General features: G+C 41.5%; 1 protein-coding gene and 1 long non-coding RNA gene across 2 annotated transcripts; one reads left to right on the top strand and one right to left on the bottom strand.

Moving 5' to 3' along the window:
• Positions 1-13,596: 13,596 nt before the first annotated feature.
• LOC139716991 (uncharacterized) lies at positions 13,597-14,741 on the bottom strand. The gene is made up of 2 exons (XM_071628508.1): positions 14,520-14,741; positions 13,597-13,860 (listed from the first exon to the last, which is right to left on the bottom strand). Exons 1-2 carry the CDS (start codon positions 14,739-14,741, stop codon positions 13,597-13,599), a joined length of 486 nt encoding a protein of 161 aa, XP_071484609.1.
• Positions 14,742-17,524: 2,783 nt separating this feature from the next.
• On the top strand, positions 17,525-21,887 carry LOC139716895 (uncharacterized). The gene is made up of 3 exons (XR_011709928.1): positions 17,525-17,641; positions 20,729-20,808; positions 21,833-21,887. It is a non-coding gene; the product is annotated as an uncharacterized lncRNA (long non-coding RNA).
• The last annotated feature ends 2,073 nt before the right edge of the window (positions 21,888-23,960 follow it).

The raw sequence follows: 23,960 nt of genomic DNA, 5'->3' as shown, positions 1-23,960 counted from the left end.
ACTGCCCTGTTGTACTCTCCTGTGGTACTATCATGTGGTACTTTCCTGTAGTACTGTCTTGTGGTACTGCCCTGTGGTACGTCCCAAAATACCACAGGACAAGTCGTGTGGTACTGTCCTGTGGTACGGCCAATTTGTACAGGATGAACGGACTCGCATACTGTACATTATCTACTGTATATACATGATCACGTGTGATCACTTGCGGGCGTACGTACGTGCTCTCTGTTCAGTTTACATTCGATTCGCAGTTCATGAGCGCCCTATACGTAACCGAGCTGGAAATATGCGGTGAGCTATAATTGCTAGCTCAGAGCATCGTGCAGTGAAGGACGTGATTGTCAGCCAGGGCAGCCAGCGTTGATAGGAGAGCAGGTACATGCGTAGTTCACGTGAAATGTAAAACTTTACAAGTCACAACTTCTACAGCCATAGGCTTGTGGAATTGATGCCACACAACCACTATTCGTACATGCATAAATGGCCAAATAAGAGCTCTTTCGAAATCTTTTGCACGACCCTTTTGGTGGATCGGGTACTAGTATTCGTAAATACACCGCTACCACAGTTTGCCAACTCCCTACCACCACTGTACTTGGCTATGATTTATGAAGCGGACGTGTATTCACAATCGACTTTTCAGTGCTGCCAGTGAACATGTCATGGTGACTCGAGATCGAACACCTCGAGTGCACTTTCGAATTACAACGATAGCGAACAACGATAAGATCATTACAAATCCACATGTAAACTAATAATAGTAGACCGAACTTTAGTAGAGTCTAGTTCTGTGTTTTCAAACTTATCAGTTAATTAGAAGTAACATTGGTTAGGTGATATGTCAGCGTGATTGCATCAGACGTACAAGGTTATTTTCCTGCATGTTGTTCATTGAGATCGGACGAACCTCGTGAGTGCAGCGACATGTTTACGCTCGAACGTATGTACATGCAGAACACACACACACACACACACACACACACACACACACACACACATACACAGGTACTACTACTACTACTGCATGCGTACACAGAGAGTAGGCTGTGCGAGTCTCACTAGTCGAGTCCGTGCATTGTGTACAAGTTGGCCAAGCTGGCAAAGGCCATGCGCTTGCGCACTTCAGTCTTTCAGCTCAACTTATGAATAAATCATGTCCTGTAGCGTTTCAATGTACAAAAAATATATTTTTTTTTCGTACACGGAAACGCTATATGACATATATTATTCATAAGTTTAGTTGAAATGTTGAAGTGCGCAAGCGCGTGGACTTGAGCTTGGCTAATTTCTTTGTACAGGATGCACGGACTCGCATACTGTACATTATTTACATACATGTACATGATCACGTTTGATCACTGCGCGTGCGTACGTACGTGCTCGCTATCATTCACACATTCGATTCGCAGTTCATGAGCGCCCTACGTAACCCCGCTGGAAATATGCGGGCAGCTAGCCGAGAGCATCGTGATTGTCAGCCAGGGCAAGGCAGCGAGCGTGGATAGGAGAGCAGGTACATGTGTAGTTCACGTGAACTGTACAACTTTAGAAGTCACAACTTCTACAGCCATAGGCTTGTGGAATTGATGCCACATTATCACTATTCGTACTTAATGGCCAAATAAGAGCTCTTTCAAAATCTTTTGCACGACCTTTTTGGTGGATCGGGTACTAGTATTCGTAACTATACACCGCTACCACTAGGAACACTACCCCCTGGAAAAGCACCCTCCGGATAACTACCACCCGGATAATTACCCCCAGGACAATTCCCCCCTAGGGCAACTACCCCCCGGACAACCACCCTCCGAGGGCAATTACCCTCCAGGGTAATTACCCCCTAGGACAACTACCTCCCGGACAACTACCCTCCTAGGGCAATCACCCCCAGGGCAATTCCCCCTTAGGAAAACTACCCCCTGGATAACTACCCCTCGGATAACTACCCCTGGATAACTACCCCCGCGGATAACTACCCCCTGGATAATTACCCCCCGGAGAACTACCCCCTGGGTAACTACCCCCAGGAGAACTACCCCCTGGGTAACTACCCCCAGGATAACTACCCCCCCCCCCCCCCGGATAACTACCCCTCGGATAACTACCCCCCGGATAACTACCCCCCGGATAATTACCCCTCGGATAATTACCCCCGGATAATTACCCTCCGGATAACTACCCCCCCCCCCCCGATAATTGCCACCAGAATAATTGTCCCCAGGTTAATTACCCCCTCCTCCGATAACTAGACCCCAGATAACTTCCACCCAATAACTTCCCCTCCGATAACTCCCCATGGATGATTACCCCGGATAAGTAGGCCTACAACTCCCCCTCCCCTATAACTATCAAGAAGAAAATTACCCCCAGGACAGTGCACCACGTCAATTACCCCCTGGGTAACTACCTCCCGGGTCATTGCCCCCCACCCCCCCCCCCTCCCCCACTCTTACTTTTAATAAAAAGGATATCATTACTACAGGAAACGAAGTTCTGTGTATTATTTGCCAGGAATCACGGAGATGCCATACTGATATACATCATCTTATGAAAACAACATCTTAAGGATTTATGATCTGTATCGTTTGCATTTAGGACGATTTATGTACAAGCTTAATTTCTCCCTCTGTATTTTGACTCTATGTTCATAAAACACGAAGCTGTCCCTTCATATCCTTCCCGGTGATCCAGTAAAATGTCAATGCCTTTAACCAAAACTATTTTCGCTAAATCTGCATTTTCTTTTACTGTTCCGAAATTTCGGATTTCTCTTGATAGTATAGTATAAAAGAAGTTTTAAGTTTGAATGCCTTTACCATTGAATTAAAGACATTTTGAAGAAATGTTACACTTCAGAATGAGTTATACTTTTTGCAATATTTTTTTTAACCACAATCGTCTATCGTTTACCCATCTCCATGTAACACTTCTCTCGTGTGTGTTCGTGTGCAATGCACTCCCGTTAAAACGAAATGCTCAGGACCGGCAGTTTTTGTTTTCGTTTTAACGAAATTTCGTTATAACCGAACAAATATAATATGCAATGTATAACGAAAAGAAGGAAACCACGCATAAAAAATTATATTTGTTGAATCCTCATCATACGCTGGAAGGCTATGTGAGATTGGAGAATACCTTTTTAATTTCGTTTAAATATTACATTTTAAAAAGAGCATAAAGTTGTTTGTGTTGTCACGCATGTGTAGAAAGTGACGGTGTAGGATTTGGTTACAGTTCGCTATTCCAAAGGTTCTTTTCTTACTAAAGTACGTTACTCCGAAGGCTCCTTATTCCAAAGTTTCGCCATTCCCGGGATTCCGATGGTTTGTTTATCTGAAGGTTCGCATTTCTGAAGAATCATTATTCCGAAAGTTCAGAATTTAGATCAAAATAATATATTGTTCATTTTCCGAAGGTTCGTTGATCTGAAAATGAAATGAGGTTCGTCATTTTGAAGGATTATAAATCAAAAAGTGCGAAAGGTTCACTATTCAGAAAGTCCGTTGTTCCGAAGGCTTTTTCATCTGAAAGTGAAATAAGGATCGTTATTCTGAAGAAATTTTGTTAATGAAAAAAAAATGAGAAAGGTTAGTTATTTCAAAGATTTATTTATCTTAAGACGATTATAAGGATTGCAGTTCTTAAGTTTTGTTGGTGTACTCTCCTTTTTCCACCATGGATATACGATACTTTTTGTAATGTTCCGATTAACGAACGTTTTGAATTCCTATCATTTTCGGACTAACGAACCGTATAAGAATGAGAATAAGTACCATAATCTTATCATCGGATTAACGAACCTTTGGAATAACGCCAAAATGTGCTTAATAACAAACCCTAGTTCATTTCCGAACTAACGGACATTTAGTTGTATCAGAATCTGTGTGTTTTGTATTAAAGGACTTCGGAACAATGAAACAAACCTTATCTGAATTCAGATTATTGTATTACAATAACGCAAGTTTCCCTCGGAAACTGTGCGTGATACACGGAGTGAACATTCAATGATGCGTTCGCTCATGCATAGACGCTTTAAAAATGCTTGTTCCGCTATACGCATTTTCGAATGCGATCCGCATTTCGTTAATATAACGGGGCACATTTCCTTTGTTTTTCTTTGTCAGTGGTGCTCAGAAAAGACTTCGTGAAAACGAAAATTTTGTTATAACCGTCTTCGTCATAAGCGAATTTTGTACCACAGACTTAATGGCGATAATTTTGGGACCAGAAGTTTTGCTTCGTTATAACGAAATTTCGTTTATAACCGTGTTCGTTGTAACGGGAGTGCACTGTATCTTTATTTGTGTACTTCGTCTCTGTCTTAATTTGCTTTCTTTGCATTGTTTCATCAATTTTGTAACTATTTTACTGTTATACCGTTAACGCTCATTTCAGAATTGCCCTACTGCATCATTGGGCATTAACAGCTAGTATATCAAGAATGTGGGATGAGATTGTCACCTCCCTGGTATGATCACCGCAGAGCATTACCTCCCTTGACAATTACTCCTTATTAAAATTAGGCTCCAAACAGTCACCCCTCTTACAATAACTCTCCCCCAGAAAATTACGTCTCTCATTGTTATTTTCGAACAACGTTTGCTATTTGAATTGAAAAAAAAAACAACATTTTTTTCATATCGTCTGGTTTTGGTCGAGACCTAACTTCAGGTTTTAAACATCTTTTGGGTGAGAAAATTAGAAACCCCTTACGAAATATTAAAGAGCATGTTATTCCAAGAAGGATTCAAGTTTTTGTGAAAAAAAAATACTCTTGAAATGGCCGGGATAAAACAGAGCAGCCCTGTAATGTAAAAAGGGTTATGTCAACTACAACTCTCTACAGATCTATTAAAAAAGAGGGTGCAGGACAAAAGACTTCGTTAACAACTAGGGGTGTTTTGTAAAAAAAAAAAAGAAATACCGTTAAACTCGTAATATTTTACTCTTTCTAATCAGACTAACTTATATTTGAACTGGATTTCCCCTTAAAGTGTCGAGAACATTTAATTTGAAAACTAGCACAATTCTACTTGTATGTAAAACAAGCTGTAATTTTACTCTTATGACAAATTAGGGCACCGTTTGATGAAAGTTGCCAGTTATGACATCTTGTTAGTCTCTAATAATTTCAATAAAACCATGGGTTCTGCTTGATTGATAAGCTCGAGTCACCGACTTGTTACCATGGACCTGCTTTGATCGACCTACAACGATTGGTAATTGTGTGGAACTGACAGCTTGTCAGGACTGACTTCATAAAACCTTGCCCGGATTCTATCAGAAATTATGGCTTTATATCGAAGGGTCCCTCGCTAATGTTAAGGGAATATGAATTGCAGTGAAATCAACTCTCCTTTTCTTATGTTTATCTTCTAATGTGTTATAACGGTAGAAAATGACAAGCCAAAAGTAAATGTAAGAGAAAGGTGCATCTTCTGATATGGTGTTATGATCTTCTGGAAAAATTACAAAGGGTGGGAACTTTCGGGGGGCGGGGAGGGAGGGTTGTCCAGTAGGTAAGTATCAGGAGGGGTGGGGGGTCGGGGTATGGTTATGGGGGGGGGGGGTAGTAGTCCGGGTGGTAGTTATCCGGGGGTAGTTATCCGGGGGGTAGTTATCCGGGTGGTAGTTATCCTGGGGGTAGTTATCCGGAGGGTAGTTACCCAGGGGGTAGTTCTCCGGGGGGTAGTTATCCAGGGGGTAGTTATCCGGGGGTAGTTATCCAGGGGGTAGTTATCCGGGTGGTAGTTATCTGGGGGGTAGTTATCCGGGGGGTAGTCATCCAGGGGGTAGTTACCCAGGGGGTACTTATCCGGGGGGTAGATGTCCTAAGGGTAATTGCCCTTGGGGGTAGTTGTCCTAGGGGGTAATGGCCCTGGAGGGTGATTGCCCTAGGAGGGTAGTTGTCCGGGGGGTAGTTGCCCTAAGGGGGAATAGACCTGGGGGGTAATTATCCGGGTGGTAGTTATCCGGAGGGTAGTTGCCCAGGGGGTAAGTGCCCGGATACCACAGTAGACCTACTCCGTACCACTACTGCTTGGCTATGATTTATGAAGCGGACGTGTACGAGTATTCACAATCGACTTCTCAGTGCTGCCAGTGAATATGGTGACTCAAACATCTCGAGTGCACTTTCGAATTACAACGATAAGATCATTACGAATCCACATGTAAACATGCAATAATAGTAGACCGAACTTCAGTAGAGTCTAGTTGTGTGTTTTCAAACTGCTTAGTTAATTTGAAGTAGGTGATATGTCGGCGTGATTGTATCAGACGTACAAGGTGATATGTGTGTGCAATGTGATGTGTGTTGTGGAGCTATTGACATGTTTACGCTCGAACAACACATACACACACACACACACACACACACACACACATACACACTGCACAGGTACTACTACTACTACATGTGTACTAGTAATAGGTAGCTCGCTGCATGTGTACACAGAGAGTAGGGCTGTGCTGGGAGGTGACTCATCTCCCTGGGCTGTGCGAGTCGAGTCCGTGCATTGTGTACAAGTTGGCCAAGCTGGCAAAGTCCATGCGCTTGCGCACTTCAAAATTTCAGCTAAACTTATGAATAATTCATGTCCTGTAGCGTTTCCATGTACGAAAAAAATATTCGCGTCTTGCGGTATGTCCCAAAATACCACGTGACAAGTCGTGTGGTACTGTTCTGTGGTACTATCATGTGGTAATGTTCTGTGGTACTGCCCTGTGGTACTGTCCTGTGGTACATCCCAAAATATCACAGGACAAGTCGTGTGGTACTGTCCTGTGGTACTATCCTGTGGTACTTTCCTGTTGTACTCTCCTGTGGTACGTTCCAAAATACCACAGGGCAATTCATGTGGTACTGTCCTGTGGTACTGTCCTGTGGTATACGTCCCAAAATACCACAGGACAGCTCCTGTGTTACTATCCTGTGGTACGTCCCAAAATACCACAGGACAATTCGTGTGGTACTGTCTTGTGGTACTGTCCTGTGGTACTTTTCTGTGGTAATGTCCTGTGGTACTGCCCTGTGGTACATCCCAGAGTACCACACGAGCCTGTGACACAGTACCACACGAGCCTGTGACACAGTACCACACAGTTCCTGTGTTAACATATATTTGTGTGTTACATTGTGTGGTACCGACCAGTACCACAGGGAATACACTGTACCACATTAGCCTGTAAAACAGTACCACACAGTTCCTGTGGTAACATTTATTTATGTGGTACATTGTGTGGTACTGACAAGTACTACAGGGAGTACCCTACAGGCCTGTGGTACAGTACCACACAGTTCCTGTGGTAACATTACAAGTGTACACGTGGTACATTGTTTGGTACCGACAGTACCACAGGGAGTACCACAGGACTTTTTTTGTTAGGGTTTCTCTGTTTCAGTAGCGATAGCCTGACAAATTCAGGCCGGATGGAATGAGGCTAAGTGGACAAAATTTTCAAACATGTTGTGCTATGACAGAAAGCGTGTGAATTTTGCTCACCGCGGATTATCTTGCAAAAGGGTCTATGAAAGAAAAGACTAATAATCTTCACTCTGAGGGATAACGAGCGCAATCCGCGGTGAGCAAAATACACCGTGTGTGTTTAAACACACGCATGTCGAAGCGGTTTTGTCGGTTTCCTTAGACTTTACACATGAAGGCGATTCGCTTGGCACTGAGCCAGGTTCGGCGAGCTCGCTCGGTCCTCCCGTTTTATCCTCTATTAGTCCATGGGCCAAGACCCGAAAAATGGGTTGTTGGTACCATCTGAGGTGGCACAAACTCATTGGTGTCATTTTGTTTGTCGGGCATAGATATGCTTATCAAGCTATGATAGCATTTCCAAATGAGTAGCTTTTTTCACCAATTTCGTCTCGTTTTTACATCCCTATACTTCTGAATCGAAACTAACCGCTTTACAAAGAAGAGCACTGTCTTCCGTATGTCCACAGATGTTCTGTTGTAAACGCGGTGCGCTTAGTCTTTATTCAAGGCAGCGAAGGGAATATCCAAAGGGTTATGATGTCCACAGCTGTCACGCGGTGCGCTTAGTCTTTATCTAGACCAATGAACCGTTATCATATCTAAAGTTCCTCAAAAAAGGGATTATCTATACTGTTTTTATACTACCCTATCAACAAATACATCACTTTTTAAACAAAAATCACTCTGTTCATTTACAATATATTCATTATAATGTATCGTAGTGTACCGGTACATTGTTTTTGCATTATCTTATATTGTTGGATGGAAATAAAGCGACATTGGCGTGGTATTAGCGTTTTCACCGTATCGTTTTCGCCGGAAAATGATAAATAATTGAAAAATACGGTAAAAATCACGAGGAATTGCTTTTTTGTTGTTGTCGTTTTTAGATAAAAGGATATACACTGTATCATACGGTTTGGATATTCCCTTCGCCGTCTACAATAAAGACTAAGCGCTGTGGACATCATAACCTTTGGATGTTCCCTTCGCTGCCTTGAATAAAGACTAAGCGCACCGCGTTTACAACAGAACACCTGTGAATATACCATAAAACTGCATTTTACAGCTCTATGGAACATAAGAAGACAGTGCACTTCTTTGTATAGCGGTTAGTTTCGATTCAGAAGTACAGGGATATAACAACGAGACCAAATTGGTTAAAAATTCATTTATTATGACTAAGCTACTCATTTGGAAATGCTATCATAGCTTGATAAGCATATCTATGCCCGACAAACAAAATGACACCAAAAAGGTTTTGCCACCTCAGATGGTACCAATATCTGGCCTGGCCCATGGACTAATAAACAGGGTACTTGCTTGGACTGAACGTAGTGTTTGTTGAGGCCGTGTCACGCCATAACGCGGGCTTGTGGCGAGGAGGTAGTTTCCAGCACGTAGAAGATTTTCAGCGGGCGAACAAGAATGTTTGCAATTTTCATTCATGCCTTGTCATACCGTACGGGGGAACTTCTGCGGCTTGACTTGCGGGGAAACAAATTTACTCCAAGGAGCTCTCCGCAGTTGGTCCGCACCTGACAGTATCTAGCGCGTAGTTGCCCGGAGGTGCTCACGCAAGTCCGATTTAACCGCAGCCAAGTTTTGAGCATGACCAAAACTTTTTCCGGGTGAGTCGCGGGAATGCCCGTAGAGGTCCACGCAGAACGCCAGTAGTAGGAGACCCTTAGCGGCAGTACTTCCCAGGCAATTCCCACGCAGGTACTTCGCAGTCCCGTATGCAGCCAAGATAATGAAATTCTGTGAGATTTCAGTCATTCCATTAGAGAAATTCCTTCACTAAGTTGTCAGCCCCCACGCGACTGGTACAAAGGTCACACAGTATACTCGCAAGTATAACGCGTCCAGCAAGTAAGACACATGCGCTGACTCGCACAAATCCTTTTCCGCCCTCAGGAATGTCCGGTATGCTAGAAAATCTCTACACGTAATAAGCCCGAGTAGCTTGCCCGGAAAGGTGTGACAGGGCCTAAACACGGTTGCGGGTAAAAAAACATGCGTGCGCACCTCCGGGCGACTACTTTTGAGATACATGCTAGGTACTGTCATGTACGGATATCTACTGGGACCTCCGGGTAGTCAAAATTGTTCTTTGCAAGTCGCACGCAAGGCTGGTGTGACACGGCCTTAGAGCAGGGAGATTAGAGGGACAATGTCTAAATAAATTATGCCAGACAGGTAATGACAAACAAATTACAGAACCCCACTTTTTATTCGGGCCGACAGCTGGAAGTAAACAGGTCTTTGACATCACTGCGGAAATACTAATAAATAGTCTTGGAGAATTTATTTGTCATATTCAACTGTTTATCAAAAATACTTTAATGCCACCCACCCCCCCCCCCCAAAAAAAAGAGAAAAGAACGAATAAGATGTCATCTTTTCTTTGATCCATTTGCACACTTCTATGCCCACCGTAAATCAAACTTCAACACTCACCAAGACAATGTGATTATCATAATCGCTGCCGTGGTCGCCGGCTTCTTCGGCCTCCTCTTCATTGTCCTTCCCATCTGCTGCATTTCTCGGTGTTGGAGTCGGGGACGGTGTCGGAGGAAAAGGAAGAAGATGGAAATGTGGTACTGAGGCAGGGGCGTATCTCAGATAAGACTATTCAAGTACTTTGATGTCTCGTACTCGTCTTCGCAAACCATTGCTTAAACAACTGCTGACATAGCCCTCTATGTTCCCCCGAAAGAACAGCATCACATTGAGCACAAGTAGAAAACTCTAACCACGATACGAGTAACTTCAAACAAATCATAAATGACAGAAGATCCAAATACCCGACGTTTTCTGTTGACACGTCCTCATGATTGTAATTCAATTGATTCTCCATGTATTTTTCGGTGCTTGAAGTGATAATTATCATGCACCTTCAAGACTGATACATACACTTGAATAATGATACTATTATTAGATGGAAGTGATATTCTTGTAGATCACGATGTACTTTCTTCCGCCTTGCTTTGCCGGGATTGGCTTGTTTTTGTGTGTGCAAAATAGCTCAAGAAGTTATTTTTGGCTGTGTTGATTTGGATGAAATTTTCAGACAATGTTGATAATATATATGCCTAAATCCCGACACGGGCAAAGTATAATTTACAAGATGAGATTACCAAAAATTCAAAAGAAACAGCAAAACAAAAGTCCATTTTTCATCTTGACTGTTGTTGGCGACGCTTTTCTCTTTTCAACTTGTTAACCTCCTTCCTCTGATGATCAATTTTCATGCTGACATCATGAGTGAATTTCCGCCATTCATGTCTGTCATCAACGTGGTCTCTCCAGTTGTGAAGGACATCGGCTCTCCTCAGAATGTCTTTGATTGTATCTTTGTATCTCAGATGAGGGCGTCCTATACTGCGAGAGCCATCATCAAGCTCTCCAAAAAAGAGCTCCTTGACAGGTCTGGCAGCTTCCATTCGCACAACATGACCAACCCATCGTAGTTGATTTTTAACAAGGGTGGTTTCAATGTCAAGTGTTTTTGCCTGTTCCAATACTTCATCATTTGTGACCGGCGACAACGGTTTCAGGCAAAAGTCGGGAATGTTGAAAATTCATTTTTTCACTGAATCACATTGCCCATTTCCTAAGCTTTGCATTGATATAAAACACTTGTATTCTTCGGCACCATAAGTGGGCATAGCAAGAGAAATAAAATGCACTTTTTAAGTTGTTAGCCTGACAAAATTGCGAGAAAACAGGCTTTGAAGATTCACCTCTTTCTCAAAGACTATGTCCGAGCGTCGATGCGAGGGGAGAATCACCCATCCGTACGATGGTGCCAATCGATGTTAAGCTCCGCCTCTAGCAACCACATCGCCTTCTGATTGGCTCACTGAGAGAGTCAAATTTCCCGGGCACCTTCCTCGGAGCTCAGCGCATGGAGCCGAAAAACAATGCGTTTCGCTCGGGTTTGTTTACAGTGCGTCTTTCAAGATGGCGAATACGATAATCGCACGTACGGCGTACATGTGTGTGGTGCACGCATTACGCAATGGCATCCACACGCCATGACCGTGTGCATGTAACAGGAGCGGTGGCGAATCCACACATTTACAAATCGCGTTTTCATTGTGGTTGATTTGTCTATATCATTGGCAACCCTTTTGAAGGCAGAAAATTGCTTGCGCTGGCAAGGGTCACGCTTCCTGTTTGTGTTGTTTTTACAAGACACGCATATGTTGCTTTGTTCGGTGGTGCTAATTAAATCAAAACAAACAAACAAACAAACTCGACTCGTTAGTTTGGTGCGATCTTGACGTGTAGTATTTGAATATAATTAGTCACATGTGACCGCTCCTTTCCTCTCATCTACTCCAGTACCTTCATGCTGTCATAATTTCTACTACTTGTACAAGTAGACAAGTTTGAGAATATCTAGTTTTCTTTTCACACGGTTATGTCATGCTACATGATTTTTGTTTCACTTCCGTTGTAGAACATTGCGATAGAATAGTTTGGATAGAAGAGCACGCACTACAGAGCGAGCGTACATAAACCACTATAGCAAGAACAATGGAGCATGTAATCGTGCACGAGGACAAAGCATTCCCCAAACGCTGCAACTGGTGTCTCGAAAGCCGAATTATGTAAATGTATGCGACGCACCAGCCAATCGCATGCGAGACCCCGCGCCGTAGCAACGCTGGGGATATTGGCGCGGAGTTCGAAAGAAGCTCGAAACTGACGAGTGCGATCCAACATAGGGTGTTTAAAATTCCATTTTCGATAGGAAAAACTTAGTCTTATGCTATGAAATTTAGTGTAGATGTAGAAAACATATCAAAGATTCGATTTCTGCAAAAAACCTAAATCGACAAAAATAATGGTCAAAATCTTTGTACCCCGCCTAGGAGGGAATTTGCTCTTGCGACTTTTGCCTGAAACCGTTGTCGCGGGTCACATTTGTGACAGAGTGGTCCCACTTGATGTGGAGAATAGACCTAAGGTGTCGTTGTTGAATGGTCCTGAGCTGCTTTATATGGCGCCGATAGAGTGTCCATGTTTCACTCCCATATAGCAGTAAAGGGGTCACACATTGGTTATACACTTTGAGTTTTGTTTCAGAAGTCAGATCCCGGCACTGAAATACTCCTTGCCTCAATCTTCCCATTGCACATGATGCGGCTTGAATGCGTGCCTTGAGTTCTTCATCTACTTTACAGTCTTTTGTAATGTAACTGCCAAGGTATTTGAAACGGTCAACTCTGCAAAGTTTATTTTCATCAATGTAGAAATCAACTTGCTCTCCCACACTCATTGTCTCTGTCTACTTAATGTTGATTCGTAGACCCATCTTTAGGGATAATGTGTTGTATGCAGATAAAAGAGTCTGTAGTGCAGAAGACTCATTGCAGAAAATGGCAATATCATCAGCATATTGAGCTTCTCTTATATAATCTGTGAGTATCTTAGTTTTGGCTTTTAGGCGACGCAGATCAAAAATATCTCCATCATATCTGAAACGCACTTTGTTACTGCAGAAAGGATCAACATCTTTAAAGGCTAGATGGAGGAGTAGAGCGGCATAAATTCCAAAAAGTGTAGGAGCTAATTTACAACCTTGTTTTACTCCACTATTGTAGTTTATTGAGTCCGAAAGTTCACCATTAATGAGGAGTCTGGCATGTACATTAGAATACAGTTTCTTGATAATGCGTACAAATTTCTTTGGACATCCCAGCTTCTGTAATATTGCATAAAGAAGCTCTCGATTAACACAGTCAAAAGTTTGGTAAAATCTATAAAAGCAATGTGTAGGTTACAACGCTGCTCCTTACATTTTTCCATCATTTGCCGTAGTGTAAAGATGCCATCAATCGTGCTTCTGCTACTCCTGTAACTAGATTGTGACTCGGGATAAATCTTCTCTGCTAGGCGTTGAAGTCTCTGAAGTATAACATCCGCAAAAATCTTCCCTACCACACTGAGCAGAGATATGCCACGATAGTTCTCACACAAGCTGCGATCACCTTTCTTAAAAAGGATAGAAATATTTGCATCTGTCAGATCAGAAGGTAATCTCTCGGTAAACCAGAACAGATTGAATAGAGTCAGCAGGAAAGTCCACAAAACTCTACCACCATGGACTATGACCTCTTCCATCTGGGCCCGGACTCTTTCTCAGTTTTGTGTTCTTGAGTGCTGTTTCAAGTTCATCCATTGAAATAGGATCATCAAACTCATCAATGGTTGGAAGTTGATCGACTTCATTGAGAATCTCCCAGTCGACATTTGTCGGTTGATTAAGAAGCTCATCAAAGTGTTCAACCCATCTGTCTTTGATGTCTTCAGGAGCAGACAGGAGCTCACCCTGCTTTGACTTGACCGGATGAACATTCTTCGATTTGGGACCATACACAGCATTAAGAGTTGCGTAAAACTCTCTGTGATTCTTTTCCTGAACATATCTCCCAGCCTCCTCTGCTTTCTGTTGAAACCACTTATTTTTCATTCTTCGAATTTCTTCTCTTAGCCCTTTTATATCACCAGTTTTCCGTTTTTCCTTCAAGAGTTTCTGAATCTCTTGCTCTTGATCATCAAACCAGTCTTCACTCTTCCTCTTTTTCTTTTCAAAGATGTGATCTGCAGCATTCTGAAATAGTTCTTTCAAGTCATCCCAGGATGATTCACAGTCAGGGATTTTTTCCTCTAAGAAATTTTTTAATATTAGTTTCTTTTTGTTAGTTAGATGGGTATCAAGTTTGACGGGGGTCTTGCACATTTCTTCCTTGACTTAATCACTATACTGCATTTACACAGCAATAGCCTGTGGTCCGTAAAGCAGTCTGCAGAAGGATTGACCTTGGTGACCCTGATTAACTGTCTTGCTTGTGAATTGGCGAGAACATGGTCCAACTGATGCCAATGTTTCGAGCGTGGGTGTTGCCAAGTGTTTTTGAGCCGATTTTTCAGCTGGAACATAGTACCCATTATTGAAAGCTTCATCCGGGTGCAGAACTCTAATAGCATAAGGCCGTTAGAGTTCATGTGACCTACTCCATGCCTGCCTATGACTGATGGCCAGGACTCCCAGTCTTTACCAACACGAGCATTGAAGTCACCAAGCACAATAATGCCATCTTCTTTGGCACTGGTGATACACTCGCCGAGCTGCTCATAAAATTGTTCGTTCTCGAGTTCTGGTCGTTGCATTGTAGGTCCATAGACGCTGATTAGTGTGAGATGGACATTGTTCTTCAGCTCGACATGAGCTGTCATGATCCTATCGGAGATGGGTACTGGGTTGATGTGACTAAATTTGTTAGAAACAGCAAATCCCACTCCTGTAGTTTTGTCTTTTCCTCCACTCCAATATATTGTGTGACTTCTTTCCTTAACGTTTCCAGTACCTGGACGACGCACCTCACTTAGTGCACAAATGCCAACATCTGCTTCCTCCAGAGCTCGGCAGATAATAGCTGTAGCTCTTTCCGGTCGTAGGGAATTAACACTGTCATTGGTTGTACGAACGTTCCAAGCTGCTAGATAAAAACACTTGCTTTGTTCCTTTGGAACCTCTATGGACTCTACCATTTCTCAAGTCTCCATCGGTTAACCCGAATGCGGTAGTGTTGCTATAATTATGGACTTCGCTCATTTTCCACCACTGCCATATAACGTGGGGCGTCGGTTACCTCGTACGCAGTAGCTGTAGGTGAATAATCAGTTGTACTCATCTCATAAAAAGTAGGCTGCGCTAAAGATGTCGATGCTGCCCAGCGCACTGCAGCATCCCTTGGCAAGGTGCCCTGTGGGTCGACGGCACAGCAAGGCTGAGACGGTCGCAGGAACAACTTGTTGCATTTGTGAGTTGCTAGATGTTACAAAGCAACAGGGCAGAAGTTACTATTCAGTGACACTGGTGACAGTTTTATCATGTTCACTAGATCTGCATGGCTAAGCTATGGCTACCCCTACCAGAATATACGTGGAGCTTGATCTCATTGCCCTGTTCTCCGGCAGTTTAAGGAGTTTACCCAAGGGTATATCCGGCCGGCTCATTATTCACAAGGAGCACTAATAAAGCCAAGCCTAGTCTAGCTTATCAGTACCATGACAGTCATCTGACACCTCTTGTCCTGTAGAGCATTTGCACTACAGAATAGTACTTCTGCAGTCACGTCGCTGGCTGTACACGTCTACGGCATTACGGTAGCAGTCTGCATTAAGATCTTGGGAATACAGACTGGCCAGATACTAAATGTTGATAATAAGACAAGGAATATAGACGTTCAAATGCTATTGTTGATCCTGATCAACGTAGAAGGTTAAATGTTGGTAGTGATCCAGATAATTGTGAGGATCCATGATTTTGTTTTGTTTAATTTTTTGTTTAATTTTTTGTTTTGTTTTGTTTTGTTTTTGTTTTTGTTTTTGTGTTTGTTTCTTATTTTTTTTTGGGGGGGGGGGGGGTGGAAATTTCTGAAGGCTTTTCTTTCAAAGTTGTTGGGTCTAGCATGACCACTAGATGGCGCGCTTGCTTTTACGACCCTTGAAGCCATTGCGCTGTTGGCCAGAAAGAGTGGCGGAGGCAGCGACGGCTGGTCGGCTGCGCAGTCTTCAGTGAGGGTTGGTTTTTACTGATCAAGGACGCTAATAATGCAGGTTGTATGAACGTAGGATTACAATATATGGTGGAAGTCACAAAATGGGTGGAAATGTGCTGCTTGATGGAACTCTGCCCTGTGCCAGCGCTTTTCAAGTGATAAAGTAATCTTGGGTGTATTTTCACGTTTGTTATTGCTATTGCTAATTCATTGTTTATCCTTCATTCTTTGAAGGTGTGAAAAATTAATGTATGCCTTTACTAGAAAAAGGAATGTACCCCTCTAACATGTTATTATGAAGCCATTTTGGACTAGTATCTTCTATGTTCTTCTCGCATGTCTAGGCTAAGCGAATATATCCAAATACACACATGCTGTATTTTGAAGACATGTCACGATAAAAAGTTTTTTTTTATTTTTTAAATGATATCATGATAGCGAAAGTTTAGGAGAAAACTAGTCTCACCGTGAGTGGATAACTGGCTATTAAAAATGTAGAAACTAGAAAATTTTGGTATTGATTTATATCCGTGCATCCATATCAAACTAGGAAATTTATTGACATGCTGTGTATACATATTTATGTGTAGGAGAAATTCGCGCCAACGTTAATGAAGAGGCCAAGTGTGTATCTGGCAAGGATATGTTTTGTGTGAGATTTTCTGTTCATAACCTGTACCTTGTCACTTCCCATCATGTACAGTACTTACCTGATCTAGCTTCCCAGCGCCAGCAATCATTGTTTTGTTTTGTTTTTAAAGGAAGAGATGTAGACGAACTGAATTTTATCGCTTTTCATATCATATCAAACTATTAAACGAGTAAGATAATGAAACATAAACTTACGCATATGTCCATGTATGGAACGCCATTAGGGAAACAATACAAAATTCATTTCACTCCAGCCAATATTCATTTCACTTTTAACAAATACATTTCACTCACCAATATTTATTTCACTTTTTACAAAAATACATTTCACTTTCAGATAGAAATTCATTTCACTTTTCACAAAAATACATTTCACTTTTAGATGAAAATACATTTCACTTTTAAATAAAAATCCATTTCACTTTTCACAAAAATGCATATCACTTTTCACAAAAATACATTTGACTTTCCGCAAAAATACATTTCACTTTCAAATAAAAATTCATTTCACTCTTCACAAAATGTATTTCACTTTTTAACCAAAAACATTTGACTTTTCACAAAATTCATTTCACTTTTCAAGAAAAAAAAATAGATCATTTCATTTTTCCGTAAAAAAAAAATCATTTCACTTTGGCGTTCCGTATCACTCTGACGAAACCATTTCACTGCACTAAAACCATTTCACTGCACTAAAACCATTTCACTCCGATCAAAAAAATACGTTCCTCTCTTTTCCCGGCCAAAAGGTGGCGCCAGTCTGAGAGGAGTCACAGTGCTATGCGCTATGGCACTTTGTTAGCACCAAAGAGCGTACAATGGCGGCTTTGCATAGTGTCCTGTTCGCTCTTTCTACCCCGACAAATTGCTGAATTTCTCCTTTGATGACATCCGTGCGATCTTGGGAGTGTTCACATACCGGTAAAAAAAGGTGTCATTTTTCGTTTGTTCAGTTGCTCGTTTGGTTTTCTCGAGGTTTTGCCATTTATTTCGATCCTTGACAGCGGTCACTCTCTTGCAGAGGCTACATTGCAGATTGTAACTTTCCACGTATTTTGCCATAGACGCAGACTCGCCAGCGAAAGAAAGCAGTCTATCAATATCACAGTCCCATATACGCCTATCTATGTCTGAATACTCTGATATAGTATTCTGCCAACGTGGTGCTGAAGCCTTGAAGTCTAACAGAGTAACCCGCTAGATCTAGAACTAGTACTAGGTCCAGTAGGAGCACTCCTACTGTCCGACTAAAAATAGTCCCACACGTACTAATGACCAGTAATGAGATGGGTCCATAAATGGGGAGGACTTCTCATATGATAAATGGACCACAATATGGTCGATTGTATCATGTTGTATAGCGGCGGCAGGCGGTAACGCTAGGGCCTAACATTCGTAACAACATCCTCATTAGAAAAAAAAAAAAAAAAGGTTACGTAGACGTATGCAACCTATTTATGATAAGCTTCTTAGTAGACTAGACACTCTAACGTTAGATATATTTGATATCATAGAGTACTACCTGGTATTTTTGATTTATTTCTAATAAAATTAACATAATGCAGGCCCTGCCTAGGGAAAATTTTGGAATTTGAAGTTTCTAAAGTAATTCATAAGTAACATTTTGGGGTAAATTAATACAGGGAAAAAATGATCAATGGTAAACGGCAAATAGATTCAAATAAAAACAACAACAGAAACACCTAGCCTCTATCTAGGCCTGATACTCTGACTGTAGTGTTAACGTTAAGGCCATGTCACACCATAACGCGGGCTTGTGGCGAGGAGGTAGTTTCCAGCACGTAGAAGATTTTCAGCGGGCGAACAAGAATGTTTGCAATTTTCATTCATGCCTTGTCATACCGTACGGGGGAACTTCTGCTGCTTGACTTGCGGGGAAACAAATTTACTCCAAGGAGCTCTCCGCAGTTGGTCCGGACCTGACAGTATCTAGCGCGTAGTTGCCCGGAGGTGCTCACGCAAGTCCGATTTAACCGCAGCGAAGTTTTGAGCATGACCAAAACTTTTTCCGGGTGAGTCGCAGGAATGCCCGTAGAGGTCCACGCAGAACGCCAGTAGTAGGAGACCCTTAGCGGCAGTACTTCCCAGGCAATTCCCACGCAGGTACTTCGCAGTCCCGTATGCAGCCAAGATAATGAAATTCTGTGAGATTTCAGCCATTCCATTAGAGAAATTCCTTCACTAAATTGTCAGCCCCCACGCGACTGGTACAAAGGTCACACAGTATACTCGCAAGTATAACGCTTCCAGCAAGTAAGACACATGCGCTGACTCGCACAAATCCTTTTCCGCCCTCAGGAATGTCCGGTATGCTAGAAAATCTCTACACGTAACAAGCCCGAGTAGCTTGCCCGGAAAGGTGTGACAGGGCCTAAACACGGTTGCGGGTGAAAAAATATGCGTGCGCACCTCCGGGCGACTACTTTTGAGATACATGCTAGGTACTGCCATGTGCGGATATCTACAGGGACCTCCAGGTAGTCAAAATTGTTCTTTGCAAGTCGCACGCAAGGCTGGTGTGACACGGCCTTTAGACATAATTCTAGACTCTAGTCTAACAGAGTTTCTAGACCTAACGCGCGTTAGGCCCTAAAAGGTATGTTCTGGGTATTGACTCTGCCTCTATACAGGCCCAGCCTAGATCTAGTTCACGTACTACATAGTTGTTGTTTTTTGTACTGCCATACTGTCACTGCACTGGTATAAATGCATACACATAACCACAACTTTGTCCATTGACATTGGCATGACAAAGCCGATCTACTTGAATTTACTCGCGTTCAGTCTCGCATCATCAGACAGGCAGTGAAGTAGGACTGATTTGTCTTGTTAGAAAGTGAATCAAATCCTCTCAGGCTGAGTCTGACCAAGTTAAGGGTAATGTTTTAAAATCACTTTAACTGTAACTGTACTGTAGCTGGTAAGCATGTGCATTATCTTGTCTTGCCTTTCCAAAGATGCCCACATTTCCCACAATTAATAGACTTGGACGGTTTCTTCAATGTGTGGTAAGGGTACCAGCTATCGGCAGGGTACATCGACACCCTGCGTATCATGGCTGTTTGTGCGTATAGAACAAAAAGGTACGCGTGGGATTAAGTGCCATTTTATAGCTATGAAAACAGTAACAAAGAAACGAAAATCAAGCCAACAAAACAAACTAAACACGTTTCAATTACATATCCACTCAGTAACAACGCATGACTATGAAATTCACTTGTATTACCTATGGAGGGAATGGGTGCAGATCGTGAGGTACCCTTTTTCAGCCACGCGAAGAACAATTGCATAATTTTACAATGGAGATTCAGAATCAACAGAACAGTCACGAGATTTGAACTGCAGTATTTACAGCTTATTTGAGGAAAAACTTAGGCAAATTTGTTTTATACTTTTGTAATAAACGAGCTGCAAATTCATAGGGTGCCGATAGGTGGTACCCTCAATCACAAAAATGCCCAGTGATGCAGTGGTTGGTTAATTGCTGACCCTTGACATATTGTATCAAGGGTTGAAGCAGCCACTACTTCTTCTAAGAGGCTGTGCCAGTCCTTTGTGTTCCTTGGTAGGAAAGATGAACCTCTGTATTGTGTTCTGCAGGTAATTCAGTGTGTTAATTCATGTTGGTAGCAATATCAAATGTATATTTTCATGAATAGTTTCATTGATATAAGCACTTGGCATTTTAGTAGCACTTACACTGTACTGCAAAATGAGCAATTTAAGAGCAAAAATCAGATACCAAAAGTTCAGGTAATCAATTCCTGCATGTGGTGTTGGTTATTGGAGTGAAGGGCTAAGGTGCTTTTTAAAAGAGACTCGTTTGTATTACATTTTCTTTGTGCTGAGTAAAAAGTTCCCCCTATTCATATAAGGAAATAATGTAATAATGCATTGTATAACACATCATTTGTATAACACCTCACTTGTATGAATATTATTTACCCTCAGGTAAACAGTTATTGAATCTGCTTCCCTCCTATTCAGCGAATGCGGAAAGACCATGCATAAGGAGGCTGCATCCCTGACCACGCTTTGATTCAAGCTCACTCATTGACTGGAAAGCTGTGAGTTTCAGCTTTCAGGATTTACTGAAAGTGCATTATTCAAAAGATTGACATTCTAGGTACATTTATACCATAACCATTGTTCAGAACTTGACCTTACTCCTGTGGGAGGAAAAAAAACAACTTTTTTTTTTTGGAAGTGATGGTACATGTATTGTACCGTACCAGATAATTCTAATGACAACACATGTACATATTTTGTATGTCACCTAGAACTAAAGAGTGAACTTAAGAGTGAAATTTCTGTGAAGGCACATCTTATAATCTTTACCCTGCCCTTTCATTCCAAGGAAATGTACATGTATGTAGATTCTTCTCTTTCTTTATAATGTATAGTGACTATGGCAACAGCCCATACATTTGACAGGTATCACAATATGCAGCGTGGACCAATCAATCATTTTAATAGTGTGTATTATAGTGTACCATAGGTGCCTAGGTCTAGTAATTGGCCCGTACTGATACCAATTTAATCAGTTTCGGAGGACATGAAAATGCAAGTCAAATGTAACTTTGAATGAAGAATTGTCTGTCACTGATATATATTTTTCTTTTTTTTTTGGGGGGGGGGGGGTTGGTCAAAAAAAATTGACTTTAGACAAAGTTACACTTCTTTGCAAAGATAGTTCTGGTTTGTAATTAAGCTAGACATGGGAAAAAACAAACAAACAAACAGACAGCACCATGAAGGCCAGAATTGTGTGAATTGTTCTGTTGTGATCTATAGCTTTCTTACAGGCCTGTACTACCTCCCCATTCCCTTCTGAAACAAGTTTTCCCTCTGTTTCCAGATATCATGTTTGACTCACTCCTGTATGTGCATAGTAGATCTCCAGCTTTGAAGAATGACCTTCTGATCTTGGTCATTCTTGCTTCTAGTTTGCTGGAGTTGCTAGTAAATATATGATACAAAATTACTGGAAATATCATGTGTATGAAGGCATAAGAAAATAGTGCACATCAATATGTCTTCAAAATGTTTACAGGCTGTTTCCATATATGCTTGCCTTTTTCATTCTTCCAGGAAGGACTGTTTTAACTGCTCATACGTGGTCGACACAGAACATCCGCATTCACAGCCCTTTATCCTCCTTATTGGAGAAAGCAAATTATACCCTCTTCAGGTACATGTATCTGCAGTTGTACAGCACAGGGCACAGTCCTCAAGGCGTTGTGGGTGCAGCTGATCTTGTCTTCAAGTTGATCTTCGTTCTAAATCGCGACTGCTGGCCACATTGTATGGCAGTGAGACCATTTTAAAAGGGACTCCTGTACAAACAAGGAGAATTTGAAACTTTGGCATCCATCCCTTATTTTCTAAATTTGCTGAGTCAACCATAATGCAACCATTTATTTGTCATCTCCACCCTTCCTGTATCAAGTCTGCATAATAAAACAGCATTTGCTTGAGAAGTACTTACAATGTTATAGGGAAATAGGCACTGACCTTTAATTGTGGTCTCCTCATAACAGTGGCCATGTTATTTTACAAGCCATTTGCCATATGATGGATATTGTCGTATTTTGACTATACACCTGTACCATGTATGAATGATAAGGTACATTTATATTGATACTATTAGTGGTCAATGCTTCTTTGAAACATGTATTCACTTTTCAAGGAGTTAGTTTTACTTATGATAATGTAGACAAGTATCGAATATGTGAAAAGCTGCTAATACCATTATTACACACCACACCCACATATAGTGTGTACAAGTTGACAAGGGATGTATAGAGCACCAAACTGTGACATCGCCATGGAAATGACCCCACATGGCCCAAATATCTGTCAACACTATTGTTGCTTGCACCTGGTTCCAACCCAAGTTACAACAACTCTCTTGCTTTTTTAGGAGTTGACCTAGAACTTGGCATATGTGGCCACTATTACAGGTAAATGTGGTATGTAATTAATGTGTTTCCATGGTAATGAAAAAAAAAAATCTATAGAAAATTTAACCAACATATTGCGGATCAAACTACTTTCAATCTTTATAATGTGAATGGTAATTTGAAAACACAAGATATAATTGTCTTCAACTGGCATCCTTCATGTATCACTTGAGTAGTGTACCCCAAGCAATTTCATCTATGCTCGTAAGAAGTAATCAAGTTCTTCATGATTATCATACAAGGCAGGCTATTGTGTATCACTTCGCAGTTAGAACTCGACTCAGGAGAAATGTGATAGCATATACATGTACAGACCCACAACACAAGAATTCTGTGCATTGCTCCCAGGTAGGCCAGTAGCCAACATACTACATATTCAAAAATGTGATGAAATTCCACCTTTTCATTATGCACCTACATAGTACCTGTCACATGTGTGTATCTGACTTTGGAGTATGGATGCAATATTGTATTATGCTGCATTCCAATGAGTAAAATAAGTAGCAGTAGAACAAGCACTTTATAGTGTACCTGAAGCATGTTACTACAGATTTTTAAAAGCTTCAAGTTTATCTTGGAAACCCAAATCTATAAAGTTGACATGGCATCGAATATTAATTTTTTTTTTATTTTCATTACATGTATAATTTTGAACACTCAGTTTGTACTTTCCTTGCATTAAATTAGTATTTGATGTCAGATAACTCACAACGGGTCATTGCATTATATGCGGAATATGTTGCTATTCTGTTTGCTACTTGATTTTGTTATCTGACTAGCTAAATTGAACCATGTAAACACCTAGGTGCCCATTTTTGTTGTATTCCTTTGCTTATCCTGATTTTCTTGTGTTTGTGTTTGTAACTTCAATACATGTCCATATCATTGTAAATCTCAAGCCTCATCCACCCCTATGTATCCGCTCTTTCTTGCTCACTTCAGTTGATGAACTCTGTACTGCTCTTTTCTCTCAATCCTATTCTCTCCTATATTTTTCCTGTCCTACATGTATGTACATGCGTATCCGAGCAATTGCCCCAGAGGGCAATTACCCCCTGGCTAAATACTGTGTAGTGGTAAGGTAAGAGTAAAGATTAGGGTTAGGATTAGGATTAGAACCAGGGGAAGGGTCCGGGGTAATTGCCCAGGGGGTAATTGCCCTAGACCCATGTACATGTAATACAAGTACTTTTTGTTTCTTATTACTTAGAAAGATTGGTCCTTATGAGGTTTGAAAGTGAAATGTAAACAACTGA

Source organism: Diadema antillarum, unplaced genomic scaffold, assembly GCF_040938485.1.
Source record: "Diadema antillarum isolate AM-2024a unplaced genomic scaffold, OU_Dant_1.0 scf00000071, whole genome shotgun sequence".
NCBI lineage: Eukaryota > Metazoa > Echinodermata > Echinoidea > Diadematoida > Diadematidae > Diadema > Diadema antillarum.
The sequence above is the reverse complement of the archived record's forward strand: the minus strand, read 5'-3'. Positions and strand labels throughout refer to the sequence as shown.

Coding starts and splice junctions, on each gene's coding strand:
- LOC139716991 (XM_071628508.1), bottom strand. CDS start 14,741: ATGACAGCTCATGTCGAGCTGAAGAACAATGTCCATCTCACACTAATC. Junction 13,861..14,519: donor CAGTCATAGGCAGGCATGGA/GTAGGTCACATG, acceptor CCCAAATCGAAG/AATGTTCATCCGGTCAAGTC.